This window comes from Leuresthes tenuis, unplaced genomic scaffold (genome assembly GCF_036924035.1).
Source record: "Leuresthes tenuis unplaced genomic scaffold, fLeuTen1.0.hap1 SCAF_8, whole genome shotgun sequence".
Lineage (NCBI taxonomy): Eukaryota > Metazoa > Chordata > Actinopteri > Atheriniformes > Atherinopsidae > Leuresthes > Leuresthes tenuis.
This window is the reverse complement of record NW_027325362.1, coordinates 33,534,683-33,554,986: the sequence shown is the minus strand read 5'-3', so window position 1 is coordinate 33,554,986 and position 20,304 is coordinate 33,534,683. Positions and strand designations below refer to the sequence as shown.

At 43.4% G+C, this 20,304-nt stretch overlaps 1 protein-coding gene across 1 annotated transcript in view; it reads left to right on the top strand.

The window, feature by feature from the left end:
* Nucleotides 1-20,304, top strand: part of pcca (propionyl-CoA carboxylase subunit alpha) — a 41,324-nt gene that overhangs the window by 11,039 nt on the left and 9,981 nt on the right. Inside the window, exons 8-18 of the mRNA XM_072391537.1 lie at nucleotides 211-247; nucleotides 5,077-5,155; nucleotides 6,080-6,182; nucleotides 7,030-7,124; nucleotides 9,606-9,756; nucleotides 10,369-10,512; nucleotides 11,106-11,180; nucleotides 12,426-12,494; nucleotides 12,626-12,701; nucleotides 12,791-13,004; nucleotides 17,771-17,873. Of these exons, the coding sequence (XP_072247638.1) occupies nucleotides 211-247; nucleotides 5,077-5,155; nucleotides 6,080-6,182; nucleotides 7,030-7,124; nucleotides 9,606-9,756; nucleotides 10,369-10,512; nucleotides 11,106-11,180; nucleotides 12,426-12,494; nucleotides 12,626-12,701; nucleotides 12,791-13,004; nucleotides 17,771-17,873 (1,146 nt within the window). The remainder of the gene's footprint in view (nucleotides 1-210; nucleotides 248-5,076; nucleotides 5,156-6,079; nucleotides 6,183-7,029; nucleotides 7,125-9,605; nucleotides 9,757-10,368; nucleotides 10,513-11,105; nucleotides 11,181-12,425; nucleotides 12,495-12,625; nucleotides 12,702-12,790; nucleotides 13,005-17,770; nucleotides 17,874-20,304) is intronic.

Genomic DNA, 20,304 nt, shown 5'->3' with positions numbered 1-20,304 from the left:
GAGGTGGTCCTCTAGCATCTAATCGGATATTCCTCATGATACAGCAGATTCTGCTGCCTGTGTTGATAAAATGAGACCAAATTCAGCAGAGTACTTAGCCCATGGTGGTCTTCAGATTTGGGTTGACTTGTAAAGACCTCTGTTGAGCAGAAGTCAGTGAAGTCTTTGCTTTGGTTCATCATTTGTAACCATCATGCCTTTCTGTGTCAGACTGTAGAGGAAGCTGTGAAGATTGCACAAGATATTGGTAAGTTCTACACACACAGAGTTTACATTATGCATTAGTGAGTAAAACAGACTCTCACAAACTCATGCTGAACTTATTTAAGCCCATTCACTTATTTAATATTCGGGATCTTGATAGTTGCAGGAGTGATAGTATTAAACAAAGTTGCTTTTATATTGGGAAAAAGTCCCCAAATATATTAATTTTGTTAACATGTCCAAGACATGTCAGCATTAAAATCAACCGTTAGTCCTGTGCATTTTTCCAAAGCTATAAAGTCCTTCATTTCATTATAGATTGGTAACCTAGTTACCAATAAAAGTGTGTTTTAAGAAGCAATTTAAAAGAAGACACTGACTGCTGACCTGATTTCCTCAGGCAGCTAATTCCTAGGAGCTTTGACTGCAAATGATCTGTCACCTCTGGACATAAGCCAGGGCTCTGGGACAAGTAAAAATCCTCTGCCAGAGGATCTCAGACTACGTGAAAGCTCATATTTTACTAAGAAGTCAGATAAGTAAGAAGGTGAAAGACCACGCTCTAAAAGTCTAAAAGTAAAATTTTTAGCAGTTTTAAAACCTGATGAGAGCCAGTGCAAGGAGGCTATAACAGTAGTAACGTGCTCTCTTCTTTGGCCCTTGTGGGCAGCTGTCTGGCAGTGAGGTCTGAGCAATTTTGAGCTGATTGAAGGATTTTTGATTGAGAAAAAAGAGGGTGTTACAACAAGGCGTGAGGAAATGACAGCTTGAATAATAATGTCTGTCTTTAAAAGATAGGATATATTGTATTTTAAAAAATAAGAAGTTGGCACTAGTTAAGTAGACTAGAGTTGGTGTGTTATGCTCTAGTTGCAAGAATGGCAAACATGACATGTTCTGACCTTCACAAATGGGCAGCATCAGACAGAAATAAAATCAAGGGAAAAAAAGATGACTTTAAACTGAAAAGATGACTTTAAAATGATTTAAACTGACCAGTACTGGAGGAAGAGTGAATATGTTATGGACGACTGTCTGGATTTTAGGCCTGAGTGAGGGACTGACAGTTAGGAGTGTGATGATGACCTAAATTACCTAGTGTGGAAAAAGAGGTTAATGTATTGTTGAGCTAAACATGAAGAACTTTAAAAACAAACTCTTAAAGACCGTGTAAAGTGAAAATAAATGGGCCGTAGCAATGGGTGCTAGGGTTAACAACAGCATGGCAGTGACCCAGTTCTACATGTTTGAGCCATCAGAGCCAGACACGGACTCTGAGTCAGACAATGAAAATGCACAACCTCGTGCCTCACAGTCTGCAACAGAATGGTAACGTAGTTCTCCTATTTATGCAAGTTAGCAAAAGTGACGGTTAGTGGCGGTGATGACGGCACCCGCTGCTGGCGGGATGAGAGGACGTAAGCCGGGGAGGGAGACGGTCGGTACGGCCCCCCTGACCAGCCTCAATGGACTGTTCAGGAATCCAGACTTTACCTGGTGAGAGTTGGTTAAACTATCGGGGATAAAGTGGACAGAGACGGGTGGTGGTGATTATTAACGTTCCACAGTAGCTCCTAACAAAATCGATCCGCCCTTTCTTGATGCCGTTGTCAGTTGGAACTTTAAATAAAGGAATGGAGCCACTACCCTGGTCGCTGTGGCATCCAGGGAAGATGAACGAGGAGGAGACATGACGAGTAAGTTACAGTTGTTAGCCAGCTAGCTGCAAACTACCGTGCTATGCTATCCCAGACTCGAGACCGAGCGGGAAAACCACCGAGGCTGAATGTATTAATGCTACTACAGCAGCAAGGGCGGGTTAATGCTAAACACTGATTTTAGACCCGCCCATTAAATCCAGACACAAAAATGTTGAAACACAGTTTGTGAAGCTTAGCTCCACAATTCCAATCTAAATGGTTGAAATGCTTTTTACACATTGTTGACAAATACATTTATGACCTATTTAATGTTTTTAGAAGAAAAGGACTCAGTGGGTCTACATGATGAGATTAACTGGATTACAGCTACAGTTGGGTTCTGCTCCTTATCTGAGGTTAATTATCCTTGAATATATGGCGGTGAATGCATGGAATCACTTGCACAAAGCAGGTCATACCCCGGTACCATAGGTGGCGCTGTACTCATTTCAGCTATCGCTAATAGAGCCACTTCCTGTTGACGTCTTCACCACCAACAGCAACAAACTCAGGCATTCAGAAAGATGGCGAACGCAGAGTGAGATGAAGCTGCGTCCCTCTACATCTGTGATGAGCTGATTATGGCACAGACGATGCACAACGGCGCATTCTCCATCATGTTGTTTGTTTCTTTCTGACGGCGGCGACAACAACAGTAATATCGTCTCCTTCCACTTCTGGGTGACGAGCGAGGGAAAAAATCTGGAGCATGCGCAGAACGCTCGATCCGATCCACTGTCGTCTACGTGCACGTTCAGTGGGCATTTGGATCGAGTTATCCCGGGGTCTTAATTCGATCGCAAGTAACCCGATCCGATTCGATTTCTTGTCAGATTAAGATGTCTACATGAACTGAATAACTCAGTCTTATTGTAATTTAGCCATTAATCCGATCTGATGGCCCACATGTAACCCCACTGACTGAATTCACTTTACACAGTCTTTAAAATCAATCCTTATCTGACTGGCAACCACAGCTGCTCAGAACAGGAGTGATGTGTTCTCTTTTCTTTGTGCCAGTCTGACAGCTGCATTGATAGATAGATAGATAGATAGATAGATAGATACTTCATTAATCCCAATCCAGCAGCTACATAGATGCCCAAAGGCAGGTTAGTATCAACAGCAAACAAAAAAATCAGTTGGTAACAACATACAGTAGGATATAAGTATCTATAAAAATGCGCAATGTGCTCATGTGCAAACAGATATGCATTTGAATATGGGATAAATCATAATCCTCCCTGGTTACCTAGTGCAGCTCAGGGACAGCAGCCTGCTGCTGAACATGCTCCTCTGTCTTATCAGAGTTTGGTGTAGTGGGTGTTGTGTGTTTTCCAGGATGGACAGTCTTCTCCAGGGTCCGTCTCTGCCACTGAAACCACAGGGTCCAGCTCTGTGCCCACCACAGATCCAGCCCTCTTCACCAGTCTGTCCAAACGTCCAGCATCCCACCTTTTAATACTGCCTCCCATGCCTCAGGAGACCACTTCCGAGCGGGTAGTTTGGTTGGCCCTTGAGCTTTGGTTTGTACAGGGGCTGTAGGAACACCAGGTTGTGATCCGACTTTCCCAGTGGGGTAGGGGGATGGCTGAGTGTGCCTCCTTAGAGTTGGCATGTAGGAGGTCTATTGTCCTGTTCAGCCTGGTGGGGAATTCAACAAACTAGTGGAAATCCTGAAGTGTATTAGAAGAATCAAGGCCTCAGGGTGCTGGGTTTGCAGCCTCGACATGACAGAGTGAATGATGTCACACGCTGTGTCCGCGTGAGCTCGCGGAGGAATGTAAACAACAATGGCGATGGCGTAGGAGAACTCCTGCGGCAGGAGACTCACCGCTAGCAGTTCAGTGTCCTGCGAGCAGAACGTCTCCTTCACAGTCACATGGCCCTGGGTTCTGATACAGTGCCAGTCCCCCTCCTTTCCTCTTGCAGCTTTGTTTACAGTCCCAATCAGCTCTAACCAGATGGAAACCGGGCAGCTCCGCATTAGCATCCACTACGTTGCCGGTCAGCCATGTTTCAGTGAAACACAACAGGCTGCACCCCCTGTAGGTCCTATCATTTCTTACCAGGGCGGCCAGCTCGTCCATCTTGTTTGACATAGAGTTCACATTCCCCATAATCATGGAGGGAACTGCAGGCTGATACCTCCACCGTCTCGTTCAACGTTTAGCCTTTAGCCTAGCTCCGGCTCGGCAGCCTCGGTACTTCTGACGCAGCTCCTCAGGTATGGGGTGAACATACCCGGCATTGTCCGGAGCTCGAGCAGCTTCTCTTGAATAAACAAGCTTTTTGCTGCTGTTTTCTAGTTGGAAGTACTCCATATCCATGGGATATATATTAACAGGCAACTTGCAAAAGTTGAAAAAGGACAGACAACGTAAAGTGTTGTTAAAACACAAAAAACACTTTGACGCGGACAGAGCTACTGAATTGGCTGCTGCTCTCGTCAGCACCTGAAGTGGATGAGAGTTGTGAACTGGCTGTAATCTGGAGAGATTAAACTGAGCTCCACATACAGGAAGTTACAGTAGTCCAGTCGAGAGGGAAGCAGAGCATGGATCAATGTTTCCAGGTCCTTGTGAGATAAAACTTTTTTTAATTGTGAAAACTGCCTTCCACAACACTACTGACTTGTTGGTTAAAAGTCCAGGAAATTGCCAGGAGTTTTTACTCTGTAATGCACATGGTTTGTCAGCGGGTCGAGTTTATTTTGGAGTCTGTGTATGGTTTGGCATAAACCATATCTGATGATATCAGTCTTATTTACTCATAGCTGAGGGAAATAGCTTAGATAGTATAATTAGCAAAGTGTCATTGGATTTCATTGCAATATAAAACTGATCCTGTACCACATAACAGTGGTTGGAAATACTGTTTTTTTTGTTTGTTTAATTTAGTTTTTTTAGTTTTTCTGTTTGTTTTTTTTAATTGAGCAAAAAGGCAGGATGGTACAACAAGAATAAAAGGGGCCCAAAAAGCATCTGCTAAATTGATTTAAACAGATGTCATTAAGAAGCAAATATGTTTGACAGGTTATTTCAACAACTATAAACTATAGATCACAAAAGCAACTAAAGTGTTTAAAATGCCCAAAGTGCTGAGTGCACGTCTTGATTACTGCTACAAAAGCACCTTTGCAGTTATGAGTCTCTTCTTGCTTTGTTGCTAGGCTACCCAGTGATGATCAAGGCCTCTGCAGGAGGAGGTGGAAAAGGAATGAGGATTGCCTGGAATGATGAGGAAACTAGGTAATGTGGCACCTTATTACTCAGTGTCACATCCTTACTATAATATAGTGCTTTGTAGATTTGATTTAAAATGAGAATTTTCTAACATTGTGAATAGTGTAAATATGTCTTTTAAATACTTCCTCTTTTTCATATAACAGTTGTACTTCATTCAGTTTGTTTTTGTTATCCATAAGCTGCAGCAACAATATAAGAACCCTGCTTCCTTTCTTCCGTTTTTCACCAGTGTGTTGTTTCACCTCTTCTTATAACACTGTGATTGTTTTTGGGAGCCAATTATTTTAAGCAATTCTTTGGTAATTTTTCAGCTGCTCAATAGTTTGAACCCCCTTTCTCAAAGTTTTGTTTCCTAATGCACCAGCTGTTTTCATTGGACAACAGTGGAATGGACTGGACTTGAATTTAGACAGGCCAGTTTAACGCCTGGCTCTCTTTTTCATGCGTGAACACTGCGGTTTGTCTCCTCATTGGCCTTTCCTATGAAAAAGAATGGTGTTCAACATTTTTGTCATGCTCATGAACCTCCCTTCATCAGCAGTATTGGATGTTGAACTTTGAGCTCATAACTAGTTGGATGCTTAGAACCCACAGTTTCCTAAAAGAACGCAGCATTATGACTTGTCAGTTTCACTTAGAACTTTGCTTGTTGAATTGACTGTAAGCTTACCCATGTCTGTTACAGACAGATGCTTCAGTATTTTATTATGTTAAAAAGTATGTGCCCATTCCGCACAGTTTCAGCTGAGGCATCCTTTGCTAGGCCAAGCCTGCTACAATTAGACCTGCTGCAATTTCTATTTGATTGCATGCATAAACACATGTTGTAAGATGTAAATAAAAAGATTGCAGTGATTTTAAACCCCATGTTAAATTAGAAATGGTAAAGACACATACTACTGTTAAACCCCACTTGTGCCCTAACAGGGAAGGTTTCCGTTTTTCGTCCCAGGAAGCAGCATCCAGCTTTGGAGATGATAGGTTGCTAATTGAGAAGTACATCGACAACCCCAGACATATAGAGATTCAGGTACGATACATTTGCTCACAGTACTAATGGAATTTATAAGTGATAATATTAGTGGAGAAAGCAGTGAAGTAAAACATGTAATGTTTTAGCTGAAATCCTGTGTTTTTGCTCCTACAGCTTGTAAAAGAGTGCCAACAGTCAACTGTCTTGTAACAGAAGTTTAAGAGAATTTTAAGCGCTGCCTTACTTTCAGAAATTCTGAGATTTGGGAGAGTTACAGGGGGCGGGGCCAAAAACCACCAGAGACTGACCTTCTCTGTGAGCTGGATACCAGTGTATAGGAGAAATAAGTGCACCGGCTCAACAGCAGTGAGCTCAGTGCATCACTGTTTTCACGTGAAATACCTTGTTGATGAAAAAGGCCTTAGGAAAGGAGCAGGTACAGATGAGGCACAGCCAGCAGTAAATTAACTGTTTTATTCATATATTTTTTTCAAAGAAGATGTGATAAGTGTGCTATCACATCTGTGTTAGATGAGCAGTTTTCTGTGTAAAACTCATTTTCCCTCAGTGTCTGTGAGCAAACTCCATCTGCCTCTTGGACAAACCATACCTACTTTCTGTTTAGGAGTTTTCAGAAGAGCCTCACAAGCACAAGGTGTTGTTTTTCCTCCGGAACTCGATTTAAAAATCGTGTTTCGACATTCAGCCTAAAAGCAGCAAGATCATATTTGCCCATATGGCCTGTCGCAGCTGACAGATCTCAGATTCCTGGGACCAGTGAACCTGTTCACTGATTTTTTTTATATTTTTTTTGTCCTCCACACTGTTATAGGCAGACAGAGTGGCGGGTTTGGTAAAAATACAAAGTGCCTAAAATAATCTGGGTGATGTATGCATGTTCTAGGTGTTGGCTGATAAACATGGTAATGCCCTGTGGCTTAATGAGAGGGAGTGCTCCATCCAGAGGAGGAACCAGAAGGTGGTGGAAGAGGCTCCCAGGTGAGTGAGATTCAGGTGAGAGGGGACTTGCTTAATGTACAGCAGCAACAGCCAAATGGTGTTCAAAAGGCTGTGACTGTCATGAGGTCAGAGGCCAGTTGTGCAGGGTCTGGCTCTGCTGAGAGGACACACATATGAAAACCTGACGGTCATGTATTTGGTTCTAGATTTACGTAGTGTTACTAATGAGTCATCAAGAGCATCCATCCATCCATCCATTATCTACTGCTTCTCTGGGGGTCGGGTCGCGGGGGCAGCAGCTTTAACAGAGAAACCCAGACGTCTCTGTCCCCGGCCACTTCCTCCAGCTCTTCTGGGGGGACCCCGAGGCGTTCCCAGGCCAGCCGAGAGACATAGTCTCTCCAACGTGTCCTGGGTCTTCCCCGGGGTCTCCTCCCAGTGGGACGTGCCAGGAACACCTCACCAGGGAGGCGTCCAGGGGGCATCCTAACCAGATGCCCGAGCCACCTTATCTGGCTCTTCTCATTGCGGAGGAGCAGCGGTTCTACTCCGAGCCCCTCCCAGATGACTGAGCTTCTCACCCTATCTCTCAGGGAGAGGCCAGACACCCTGCGGAGGCCGCTTGAATTCGCAACCTCGTGCTTTCGGTCACTACCCACAGCTCGTGACCATAGGTGAGGATGGGAACGTAGATTGACTGGTAAATATAGAGCTTCGCCTTCTGGCTCAGCTCCTTCTTCACAATGACGGGTCGGTGCAGAGCCCGCAACACTGCAGACGCCGCACCGATCCGCCTGTCAGTCTCCCGTTCCATTCATTCCTTACTCGTGAACAAGACCCCGAGATACTTGAACTCCTCAACTCAGACCCAGAGACCCAGAGAGAGCATTCCACCCTTTTTACACTTGATTGTGAAGTAATCAAGTGTAAATGTGGACCACTGCAACCCACATTATGTTAAAAAATGCCTCAGTGTGACCAAATTGGACCGGGTGCTGAACTGAGATCTCCAAAGGGGATATTACCTGTGGATTAATGTTACATTCAGGTCAATAGGCCCTTACAGTAGTTGCCTGTTGGCCTTGAGTTTGCCATAATAAACTTTCAGCATGTTTCTTTTGAGAATGCTAAAGAATGCTCTGGACAGTATTTGTCAGGACAATTTGTTTTGGATTGTTGTAAGAAAAAATATAATGTGCATAAAGCAAGTTGAAGTTCTGAACAGCATTCGTGACATGCTGATGGAATTCAACGCTCTCTGGAAATGAGTTTGCCTTACTGCTGGAAACGGAGAGCAAGCCCTATGTATGGCTGTACAGGAACTGAATGGCCTGTAACAGGGACCCTGTACCTGGAACACACTCTGTAAAGAGCAGTCCAGAGACACTGTCCCAGACCTCCATGCAGTAAGCATGCAACACGTCCTGTAAGACAGCAGTGTGAAGGTATGGGACTGCACGGCCTCCAGCTGCATTAGTGTTTACTGATGAAACGGAAGGCAAAGGCAGCAGGTGATACAGCAGGTTCAGCCTTAGCTAAAGTCGTTTTAGCTAAAGTCGTTTTAGCTAAGGCTGAGAACCGTCTCTGCAGAGATGGTTCTCAGCACTATATAAAATCAACCTGTGGGTTTTTAAAGGTACAGAAGTGGGAAAAGTCTGCCATGGCCAAGTTGGTCACCTCATTTCCAACTCACCATTCGATTAGCTGAAGAACTATTTTTCTGAAGAAACTAGGAACATGAGATGAAACCCACATGAGACCTTCAGTTTTTCTTGTAAATGACTGACTTCGCCCTCATGTTCGTCATGATTTTTTTAAATGAAAATGTTGGTTCAACATAAGTGCGTCTCCTGGCATTTGTTGCTCCAGGTCATTACTGGTCAAAGCTGAGAGTCTGAGCTTTCAGCCCATGTTCAGCAGATTTCTGAATACATTTAGGTAAAAAACAAATATCAGAAATTCCATCTCCAAATACTTCTGGACCTATCATTTAATTCTGTTCGCACTGAGAAAACTATTTGATGTTTGTTTGCAGTGTGTCCTTAGCGTGAATAAGAAAATGATTTGCTGTGAGATTGTCGCTCCTGTGGACAATGCTTATTTTTTCATAAAGCTGACTTATAGTAGAAATCCCTAAGAGACTAATGTGCCTTGGTTATTTGATACATGTGTAATAGACTATTTCTTTTTTGGAGTTTGTATCATGTGCCAAAAGCTAACACTGGATCAGCTTCCTACTGGTCCTACTCATCAGTGCGACAGTATTTAATTTTATGAAGATTAACTGTCTGGACTTAAAACGCTGATGCAGCAGTTCATCTGTGCAGTAATCGGCTCTAAAACAGCTCACTTTTTTTTTTATACACAAGTGTTTTTTATTTAGAATAGATTCCCAAAAGGTTCAGTTAGTTGTTTTTAAATTAAAAATCAAGTTGTTGAATTTGCTTGTGCAACACTACTGGAATTCACTTCCATTAGACCAGTGAGATGGTCTGATTGTCTGTGTTGTTTCCTCTTCAGTACTTTCCTTGACCCAGCAACACGGCGGGCGATGGGTGAGCAGGCTGTGCAGCTGGCCAAAGCCGTGCAGTACTCCTCTGCTGGCACTGTGGAGTTTCTGGTGGATTCCAAGAAAAACTTCTATTTCCTGGAGATGAACACGCGACTTCAGGTCTGTGTTGAGAGCTGACTGAGGGTCATGACTCATATGGCTTGGATAAAGAACTTGCCTTGGAGTGCATTCCTTTAATGAATGTCCTTACGAATAAGTCAGTAAGTCTTTTGGTGTATTCAGAGCAAATGCAAGGTGCAAATTTGCCTTGCTCTCCTCACGGAAATCCAGCTGGTGGAGTATTTTTGTTGCATTTTATCATGACAATATTTGTCTCTGGGTCATAGATGGCATGCACATGAACCACACTTAATTTCCACCATTGAGCTGGTTTGTGCCTGTGAGTATCTTAAGTGAGTAATCTTAACTTAAAATGTGTGTCCAATTTAAATAAATCTTCTGATTCTTGCTCCCGGTGATGCTGGAAGAATGCTGTTTGGCTGTCATAACAAAACATCAAGTTAAAAGGTTCCAACTCATGGGGACACATTTTGGTATTGCTTCCCTTTGCAATATTACACACTTAAGTCTGGAATTCCAGAGCTTTTATCCACAACTGATCAAATCTCCTCATTAAAACCCTCATGATCAACAAGCAGAGTACCAGCATGCTATGTTACCAGCAGAAACTTGGATTTACTCTTCTTTTTTTTTTTTTCATTTTGACCACAGGTGGAGCATCCCATTACTGAGTGCATTACTGGCCTGGACCTAGTAGAGCAGATGATCAGGGTTGCCAAGGGTTACCAGCTGCAGGCCAAACAGGAAGACATTCCAATAAACGGCTGGGCGATTGAGAGTCGAGTTTACGCAGAGGTGTGTGTGTGTGTGTGTGTAAGATTCTTGATACGGCATCTGAACAATTTTGTGACAAAAAAGAAACAGAGAAACATCTGCTGCATACTGAATCAAACCAAACAAGGGTTTTAACCCTAACTTTAGTCTGTAGAAGCCCATGTAATATCAATACCATTTTATGGGAGTGATGCTTCGCTTGAACACTTTCTACAAACCACTGGGGGGTTCCCACTCGGTAGAGCGTTACCCCAGCACAAGCAAAATGCATCAGAATTGGATCTAAACATGATTCATGCAGCACCTTGAGCATTCATCTGTTGGCAGAATTTCTGATAGCCACCCAAAAGGTTCATCTGATAGTAATAACGTGGGACACCGATCTCAATACTTAAGTATTTCTATATACACAATATTGATTGTTCAGTGTGACTGTTCAGTGTGTGAATTGACTACAAGATTTTGTCACAGTACAGAAGTTTTTTATGCAAAATTATAGCCGTTGTGCAGTTTTTTTTGCTCAGTGCAGAGTACTGCAGCTGAACATTTAAAGGTGTTGAAACCACTATCAAGGTTCAGTGTTTTTTCTATTTATCCATTTCTTTTTCTGTTAGGATCCCTTCAAGTCTTTTGGCCTTCCCTCCATTGGACGGTTGTCTCAATACCAAGAGCCCCTTAACCTCAGCAATGTAAGTGTGTGTCAGAGACTGTGCAGCCATTTTCATACATGAACATCTGAGATGTTCAGGAGAATATTGTGCCAGCTAGGTCCAATTTTTTTCTCTCATCAGAGATTTTTCTGCTGGAGATGTGCTCTCAAAGCTGTAAATGCTAGAGGGTGCAGAGGAACATCTGTTTAAAGCGCACAAGATATGATGTAACAAAAAAGCTGTGAAAAGTGCTTTGTGATGTTCCCTGTTTTTGTCTGGGGCGATGAGGGAGGGGAGGAGTCGGTTGATATTGCGTAGGTGAAAATATGCAGACCAGGTAATGTCATTGATATGAGAATGAAAAGATAGAGTACTGTCGCGGATGATACCCAGACTCTTAACCCGTAGGCAGGGGGAGACAGTGGAGTTGTCAATGGTTACTGAGAAACTGTCGGTTTTGGATATTGTTGATTTAGAACCAATAAGAACCTCATTTTGTCTTTGTGTACTTCATGGATCTGGCCATATTTAACTGTAGGAAGGAGCGATTAGAAAGCAACACACAGGTCTGCATGAAAGAATATGAAGCCGTAACTCTTACCAGCACTCACAGTAAATGCTTCAGGAGATTTGTTGCATTTTTGTCCACAAGAAGTCTTTAATGCTGCAGACATGTCAAACATCTCTAGAAAGTTTCAGGACTATAGTGCGTCTGTGGAAATGGCTTGTGAGAGACAGGTGTACTCTAAAGGCCATTTATATCTTCACAGAGCAATCCCTCTCAGCTCCCTCAGGCAGCCATTTTTCAGTTCAGACACACATGGGCTGTCCTCCCAAAAGCTAACAACACAGAGGCTCCAGAGAGGGGCTGACAACAACCATATTCATAAGAAACTGGACAAGGCACCCAAACGCCTAAATTGCAAAGAGGGACAGATGAAAAGCTCAGACAGCAGCTGCACTGGACAGTCTACATAAGACTTAGTTATATTCCATCATAAAGCAGATAGAGCACAGCTAAAGGACGAAACAACAGCACCAACACAATCAAGAGCTGGCCACAGCTCAGATTGTTGGACATGAAGGAGACTACCCCCAGCCTTTCAGTCTTAAAGCTGCCTTAATGGATGATTCTGTAACACAGAACCATGGAGCAATTTCACATGATGCATATAACTTGTTTTGATTCATTTTGTATTCTCAGATTCTATTCTCTTTCCATATGATTTACTGAATCTGAATGATTAGCTTTCAAATATGAACACCGTCTCCGCACTCTGTCAGGTCCGTGTAGACAGTGGCATCGAGGAGGGAAGTGACATCAGTATCTACTATGATCCCATGATCTCTAAGGTCGGTGATATGTAAACGGAGCTTCTTGTTTAAAGAAAGAAATTGTAAAAATAAGAATATTAATTTCCAAATGCTACCATTCCACACAGGTTTGTTGTTCTTCAATAACTTCTTTGAGCATGTGTTTGTAGTTGGTTACCTATGGAGTTACACGAGCTGAAGCCCTTGCCAGAATGGAGGATGCTCTGGATAACTATGTGATCAGAGGTATAACAGATATTTATAGTGAACAGGAAGGACACACAGTCACCTTTTAAAAGGATATTAGCTTGGTTTTCACTCCATCTTCTTTCCAGGTGTGACCCACAACATTCCACTCCTGCGGGAAATCATTACGCATCCTCGATTTATCTCCGGTGACATCAGCACCAACTTCCTGCCAGAGGTTTATCCTGATGGCTTCAAGGGACATCAGCTTGATGTGGACAAAAGTAGGGAGCTGTTGGCCTCAGCAGCAGCACTTCACATCGCTTCTCAGCTCCGTTCACAAAACATCCTTGGAAGTCCGAGGTAAGAACATACTATTATATGATATTGCGACGGGCTACTAGGTTCAAGGTTGCAGACAATTTGCTGTTATTTGGCAGTTTTCTTGAAAAAGATGATGTGAAAACCCATGGTGGGACAATATATGGTAAATGTTATAGGGATAGTCAATGTTAGTCAGTCAGCTGTCAGTGGTACCATAACAACGTGGAAGCGATTGGGAACGACAGCAACTCAGCCACGAAGTGGTAGGCCATGTAAGATGACAGAGCGGGGTCAGCGGATGCTGAGACGCATAGTGAGCAGTAGGCTGGGTACTGAAGCATTTAAAACGGTACTATACTGTCCTTGGATGAGAACGGTACTTCTTTTTTTTTACGTCGCTGTGTGATGTCACCACATCAGCTGAGGTGAGCCAGCCGGAGCAAGCTAGTGAGCAAACAGTGTGGAGCAGCAAACGGAGCAGGAGTCTGGCCACAGAGAGAGATAAAGGAGACAGACAGAGAGTGGAGCAGGGAGAGCATGGCAGCTGCTGCAACCTTCACTACGCCGCAACTCGTAGATAAACCAGGTGCGCGAAGTGCTACATGGAATCACTTAGGCTTTAAAACAAATGAACACGGTGAAGCCATTAACACCGAAGCACCACCGTGCAAATGGTGTTACAAAACATGTCTGGCCAAGGGTGGAAACACTTCCAACTTGGCAAAACACTTTAAGGACAAGCACCCAGACCTGCTTAAAGAGTTCAGAGAACAACAGGTAATAACTTTTATACCCATGAAAAAAGCAGCATTCAGTGCTACTTCACTCTATTCAGTTTAGAGTGAAGTAGTGTTCCTGAGTTCCGGTGATAGACAGTTCCAAAGATGAGGAGCACAGCGGCTGAATGCTTTGCTCCCTATGGAGGAGAGACAGGCAGGTGGGATAGAGGAGGAGCAGGATCGGATAGTACGGGAGGGCGTGGCAACATGGAGGAGGTCGGACAGGTAGGGAGTGGCGAGGCTGTAAATGGACCTAAATGTTAAGAAGAGGATTTTAAATTGAATTTGAAATTTTATTGGGAGACACTGGAGCTGTTGTAGGACAGGGGTGATGTGGTGGATGGAGGGGGTCCTTGTGATGATACAGGCAGCTGAATTCTGGACTAGCTTTAGGTAGGGATTTGTGAGTGACACCGGAGAGGAGAGAATTGCAGTAGTCCAGGCGAGAAGTGACGAGGCTATGAAAAAGAATAGAAGTGGTATGGGGGATGAGGGAGGGGAGGAGTCGGTTGATATTGTGTAGGTGAAAATATGCAGACCAGGTAATGTCATTGATATGAGAATGAAAAGATAGAGTACTGTCGAGGATGATACCCAGACTCTTAACCTGTAGGGAGGGGGAGACAGTGGAGTTGTCAATGGTTACTGAGAAACTGTCGGTTTTGGATAATGTTGATTTAGAACCAATAAGAACCTCATTTTGTCATTGTTGAGATTGAGAAAATTGGAAGAAAACCAGGATTTTATATCTGTTAGACAGTCAGCAAGGGATGAGGGTGGGAATATGGAGGTGGGTTTACTGGAGAGGTAAGAGTGAAAACTGATGTTGTACTTACGGAAGATATTGCCGCGGGGAAGAAGGTAAATGATGAAAAGGAGGGGCCCCAGGACAGAGCCCTGAGGCACACCTGAAGTGATTGGAGAAGGCTGGGATGAGAAGGTATAATAAGTATAATACCACTAACAGCTGACTGTGGAATATTTAATCGCGAGGAAATTTCACGACTAGACTTGTTGCACAGGTGGCATCTTATCACACTGGAACTCACTGAGCTCCTGAGAGCGACCCATTCTTTCACAGATGTTTGTAGAAGCAGTCTGCATGTCGAGGTGCTTCAATTTATACACCTGTGGCCATGGACAAGACCGAAACACCTGAATTTAATTATGTGGATGGGTGAACCTGATTTGTATTTCTCTCTGAGCTAACAGCAATAGTCTCTTCTCAACCATCAACTTGTATTTTAGACCCAATCCCAACCAGACTGTTCAAGAAGGTTTTCCCCTTAATTGACACTTCCATATTGGATTTGATCAATCGGTCTTTGTTGACAGGATATGTACCTCAGACTTTTAAGGTTGCTTTAATTAAACCTTTACTTAAAAACGTACTCTTGATTCAGAAGTGTTGGCTAATTATCCACCTATATCCAATCTCCCTTTTTTGTCTAAAGTTCTTGAAAAAATAGTTGCAGCACAACCTTTGTGTTAATTTTCATAGAAATAATCTGTTTGAAGAGTTTCAGTCAGGATTCAGAGTGCACCATAGCACAGAAACAGCACTGGTGAAAGTTACCAATGATCTCCTCTTAGCCTCTGATTGCGGACTTGTTTCTGTACTTGTCCTGTTGGATCTCAGTGCTGCATTTGATACGATCGATCACAGCATTCTGTTACAGAGACTTGAACATGTTATTGGGATTAAAGGAACTGCATTAGGCTGGTTTAAGTCATATTTATCTGCTAGATTCCAGTTTGTTCTTGTAAATGAAGAATCTTCCTCACACACCAGAGTAAGTCATGGAGTTCCTCAGGGTTCTGTGCTTGGACCGATTATTTTATTTTATACATGCTTCCATTAGGTAACATTATTAGACAGCATGGCATAAACTTCCATTGCTATGCTGATGATACTCAACTGTACTTATCTATGAAACCAGATGAAACCAATAGGTTGGTCAGACTACAAGCATGTCTTAAAGACATAAAGACCTGGATGACTCAGAACTGTCTGCTTCTAAATTCAGACAAAACTGAAGTTGTTCTCTTTGGACCTGAGCGCTTCAGGGAGAAATTGTCTAGTTATATAGTTACTCTAGATGGTATTTCCTTGGCTTATAGTTCTACAGTGAGGAGCCTTGGAGTTATTTTTGACCAGAATTTATCATTTGACGCACATATAAAACTGGTTTCTAGGACTGCCTTCTTTCACCTTCGTAATATTGTTAAAATCAGGAACATCCTGTCTCAGGGTGATGCAGAGAAACTAGTTCATGCATTTGTTACTTCAGGATTGGACTACTGTTATTCCTTATTATTGGGCTGTCCCACATATTCTCTGAAAAGCCTCCAGCTGATCCAAAATGCTGCAGCCAGAGTTCTGATGAGAACTAACAGGAGAGATCATGTTTCTCCAGTTTTAGCTTCTCTTCATTGGCTCCCTGTTAAATTCCCCAAAATACATTTGACTATGGTGTCTCTGATGCCATGTTTCTGTCTATGAAATGAGCAATTATGAGGGTTTCTTTTTTCAACATGTGTAAATGGTAAATGGATTGTTCTTGTGGTCTAGCTGACCACTCACAGCGCTTTTAACACTACATTCCACATTCACCCATTCACTCACACACTCTTACAGACAGCACGTCTTAGTCGACACAGCTACACAGTGCTTCCTACTACATTCACACACATTGATACACTGCAATGTGGGGTTCAGTGTCTTTGCCCAAGGACGCTTCGACAAGTGACCCAGGGAAGCCATAGTCGAAACACCGACCAAGGTAGGCAACTGCTCTTCGTCCTGAACGAAAGCCGCTCCACAGGTGTGGAGAATCGATTGGGAACGTGAACAGGTTGGTGTTGAACCACAGGCTTGAGTTTAGGGCAATTCAGACTGTCACCCACCTGTCTTGGCAACAGGGAGTCTGGTTAGGTACAGCTAATAGGGTCAGTTTAGCAAGGTAGCACCACGCCTGCTGTTTTCATTGGCACACAACAGTTTACAACTCAGTGTTTTGCCTTTAAAGCTACAAAAATACAACATTTGTCACATGTACTGTTTTCATTAAAACAGCGTGAGGTATATGTAAATGTCTGCCAGCTTAAACAAATGTGCTTGAGTTTGTTGTTCTGTTCTTGTTTACTTACCTTCTGGAGACCAGACACTGGTCCTTATGGGAGAAAAAATCCCATAAGGACCACTAGAGTGTAATTTCTAAAGGGAACTAAAGTCCTGTTTGAGATGTGCTTTGAATAAGCTTGTGTTTGTATTTGTTTTTCTGTATTCTATATCTTGTGGTCCAAAAACAGGGATATAAACCCACTATATTTGAGGGGTCCAACATGTTTTGTGGGGACAAAATGGTGCCCCTACATGTTTAAAGGGAGTTTTGAAGAGGGACAAAACTTTGTCGTAATGATCATTGTTAGAATTAGGGTTACAATAAGGTTAGGCATTTAGCTATAATAGTTAGGGTTATGGCAAGAAGGTGGATGACCATCGGAGTTGCTGTGTCAATCGCTGTAAGATTGATGACTTCAAACACACATTTTTAAGGAGGACAAAGTAACAAATATGTGTCTTTTAATGTTTGACTGGATGGCATGTGGCAAGACTGAGCTATGTGTACCATCTGCCCCTGCATCAGAATTTATTTGATTCTGTGCTCTCTCCGTGTGGGTTTGCATTTGTGTATTAATTTATTTAGTTTGGACACTGTAACTACAACTAGAAAACTACATAGCACCACCAAGTTAATTTTTTTCATTTTAAGATGTAGTACTACATGCATCTGGGGCACGTTGAACTAACAAGAGCACTGACCTTGGATCACCTTATTGTCACAAGCAATTATTTTTAGGATATTGGAAGTCCTGAAGCAGAAATCATCAGGTAAATTTGCCTTTGTCAGTTAAAGAATTCAAGATTAACTAGAAAAATAGTATTCCTAGAACTAAAGGTATTCAACATGAAAAGCTTATGTAGTACCTACTGATATAAAAGAACCTGTGCTTGTGTTGCAGGGTGTCACCAACTCCTGTGGAATGCACACGCTGGGAGCTGTGTGTGGAATTGGGGGAGGGACGCCATGATGTGGAGGTTACAAAATCAGAGAATGCTTATACTGTGAGTATTTAATGTAAATCCATGAACTTTTGATGCTGCTCTACTGAAGAAACAAAAACGCAAATTAAAGGTGCGAAGTCCATAGTAGTGCTGGGGATCAAGTAGGAGCTTGATTAGTTATCAGCCAATACTAATTATTATTAATATTCAGTAAAATTCTTAATGAAAATGATTACCTTCAGGGTACCACTTAATTAAGTCAGAATTGAATAACTAAAACCCAGTGTCAGTCTTAAAATATGTTGGCCTGTATGTGTCAATCTCGGACAGATATTACGCATACAGAGCAAATATGAAGGGTATGAATCCAAGCACTGACATTCACAACCAGCAGTTCTCACAGTGAAACATCCACAATGATCACAAACAACTTCTCCTTTAAAATAGTACAATAGAATGTATTTAAGTTGGTACTTTTCTTTAATAAACACTATTGTCTACAAAGCAATGCTAGAAAGACTGACAGATGTGAATTTTAGAAGAGGGGAAGACACTCAGACAAAATGGCAGCCGTGATCATATGATGGTGAGGGCACAAGATGGCAGCTGTGACCATGTGCTCAGTAATTCATGTTTTAGCCAGAGAACCTACAACAATGGCGTGTGGCCAACATGTTACCTGGAGATCCTAGGTCTCTTTGTCTGTGTGAACACTCTAGCCAGCATCTGAAAGCTAACAGCAAAAATGATAAACGACAGAAAGACCATGCAGAGCGTGATGTTCAAATCCCTGTCTGGGTGTCCAGATCTGGTTATCAAAGACTTAAACAAAGGAGGATGTGTAGTGACCCACAATAAGGAATTTAGGAGAGACATTCACCAGAGGGCTTGTACCTTTAAGAGCAAGGGCTTATGGGATATGCCAGTTCCGGATTCTAGATAGTTTACATATTGCCTAGCAACAACAAGAGTTTCTGAGTTACGGTTGTTGTTCTGAGATATATAATTTGTGGGGAGTAAACGGACTCGACTCACCTCTGTCTCCTGTCTCGTCAATATTATTTACGTCACCACAATTGGTGACCCCGAGAAAACGAACATGTCTCACGTTGAACGAAGCGAAGCAGACACAGCCATTGTATGTGGTATGTGGAGGTGTCTTTTGGTGGGCGACGCTTTGGTTCGGACTTCGTTATGGCTGCTGTATCTGCGCGACTTTCCTCTTTGATTTCAACCTGTTCGTCTATTTCACAAACTGCCACCTTATCGATGCCCTTTCTTTCGCATCATACCCCTGCACACTCAGGGGGGCTGGAGTTTGGAACACCATATTGCCACACCCAGTTTATGCACGGGCCCGCTGCCTCGATACAGCCAAACTGTCGATCGCCAGGGAGGAGTTCGCTACTATGGAGCGTCTTGGCATAGTGCGCCGCTCCAACAGCTTATGGGCCTCCCCTTTATACATGGTAACTAAAGCTGATGGTAATTGACGCCCCTGCAGTGATTTCTGTCGCCTGAACAATGACACAACCCCTGACCGATACCCTGTCCCACACATACGGGACTTCTCTGCTCACTTAGCGGGTGCCATCATCTTTTCCAAGGTCAATCTGGTGCGCGGATACCACTAGGTGCCAGTCCATCCACAGGCTGTGCCCAAAACAGCTGTAAGTACACCCTTTGGCCTGTTCGAGTTCCCTACGAATGCCTTTCGGCCTCAAAGGGGTGGCACAGACATTTCAGCATCTGATTCTGACACTGCGCTGTGAGACATGTCATTCTTGTTTGTTTACTTGGATGACATTCTCAAAGCAAACAAGTCTTCGGAGGAACATCTGACACACCTCTAGCAGCTTTTTGAAAGCCTCAGCGATCACGGGCTTATTGTCAGTCTTGCTAAGTTCCAATTCGGACTGTCGTCCATCACCTACCTGGAACACCACATCACTCCCCAGGGAGCAGTTCCACTTCCTGCCTGAGTGGAGGCAGTCACCGGTTTCCCACGCAGGCGGACCACAAAGTCTCTTAAGAAGTTTCTGGGCATGGTGAACTTTTATAATCGCTTTCTTCCACATGTCCCTGCGAGGCAAAAGAGCCAATAATGAGGTGGATTGCTCCCCAGAGAGGGACAAAGCCTTCTGTGCTACCAATATTGTACTGGCCAACGCTACTCTGTTGGTGCACCCGTCTCCCAGTGCCCTGGTCGCCCTCACTACAGATGCCTCTGACTATGCGGTGCCCTATGGTGCGGACTGGCTGGCGATGCCGGGTTTTTGACACCATCCACGGCCTTTCCCATCTGGGTGTCAAAGCCTCTACCAAGCTAGTAGGATAGCCCGGTTCGGCACACCTTCGGACGTTACCTCGGACAGGGGCCCACAGTTCACGTCGGAGCTCTGAACTGCAGTCGCCGAGCACCTGGGGGTGAAGCTCCACTGCACTACGGCCTACAATCCGCAGGCCAACGGGCTGTGTCAGAGGTTTCATC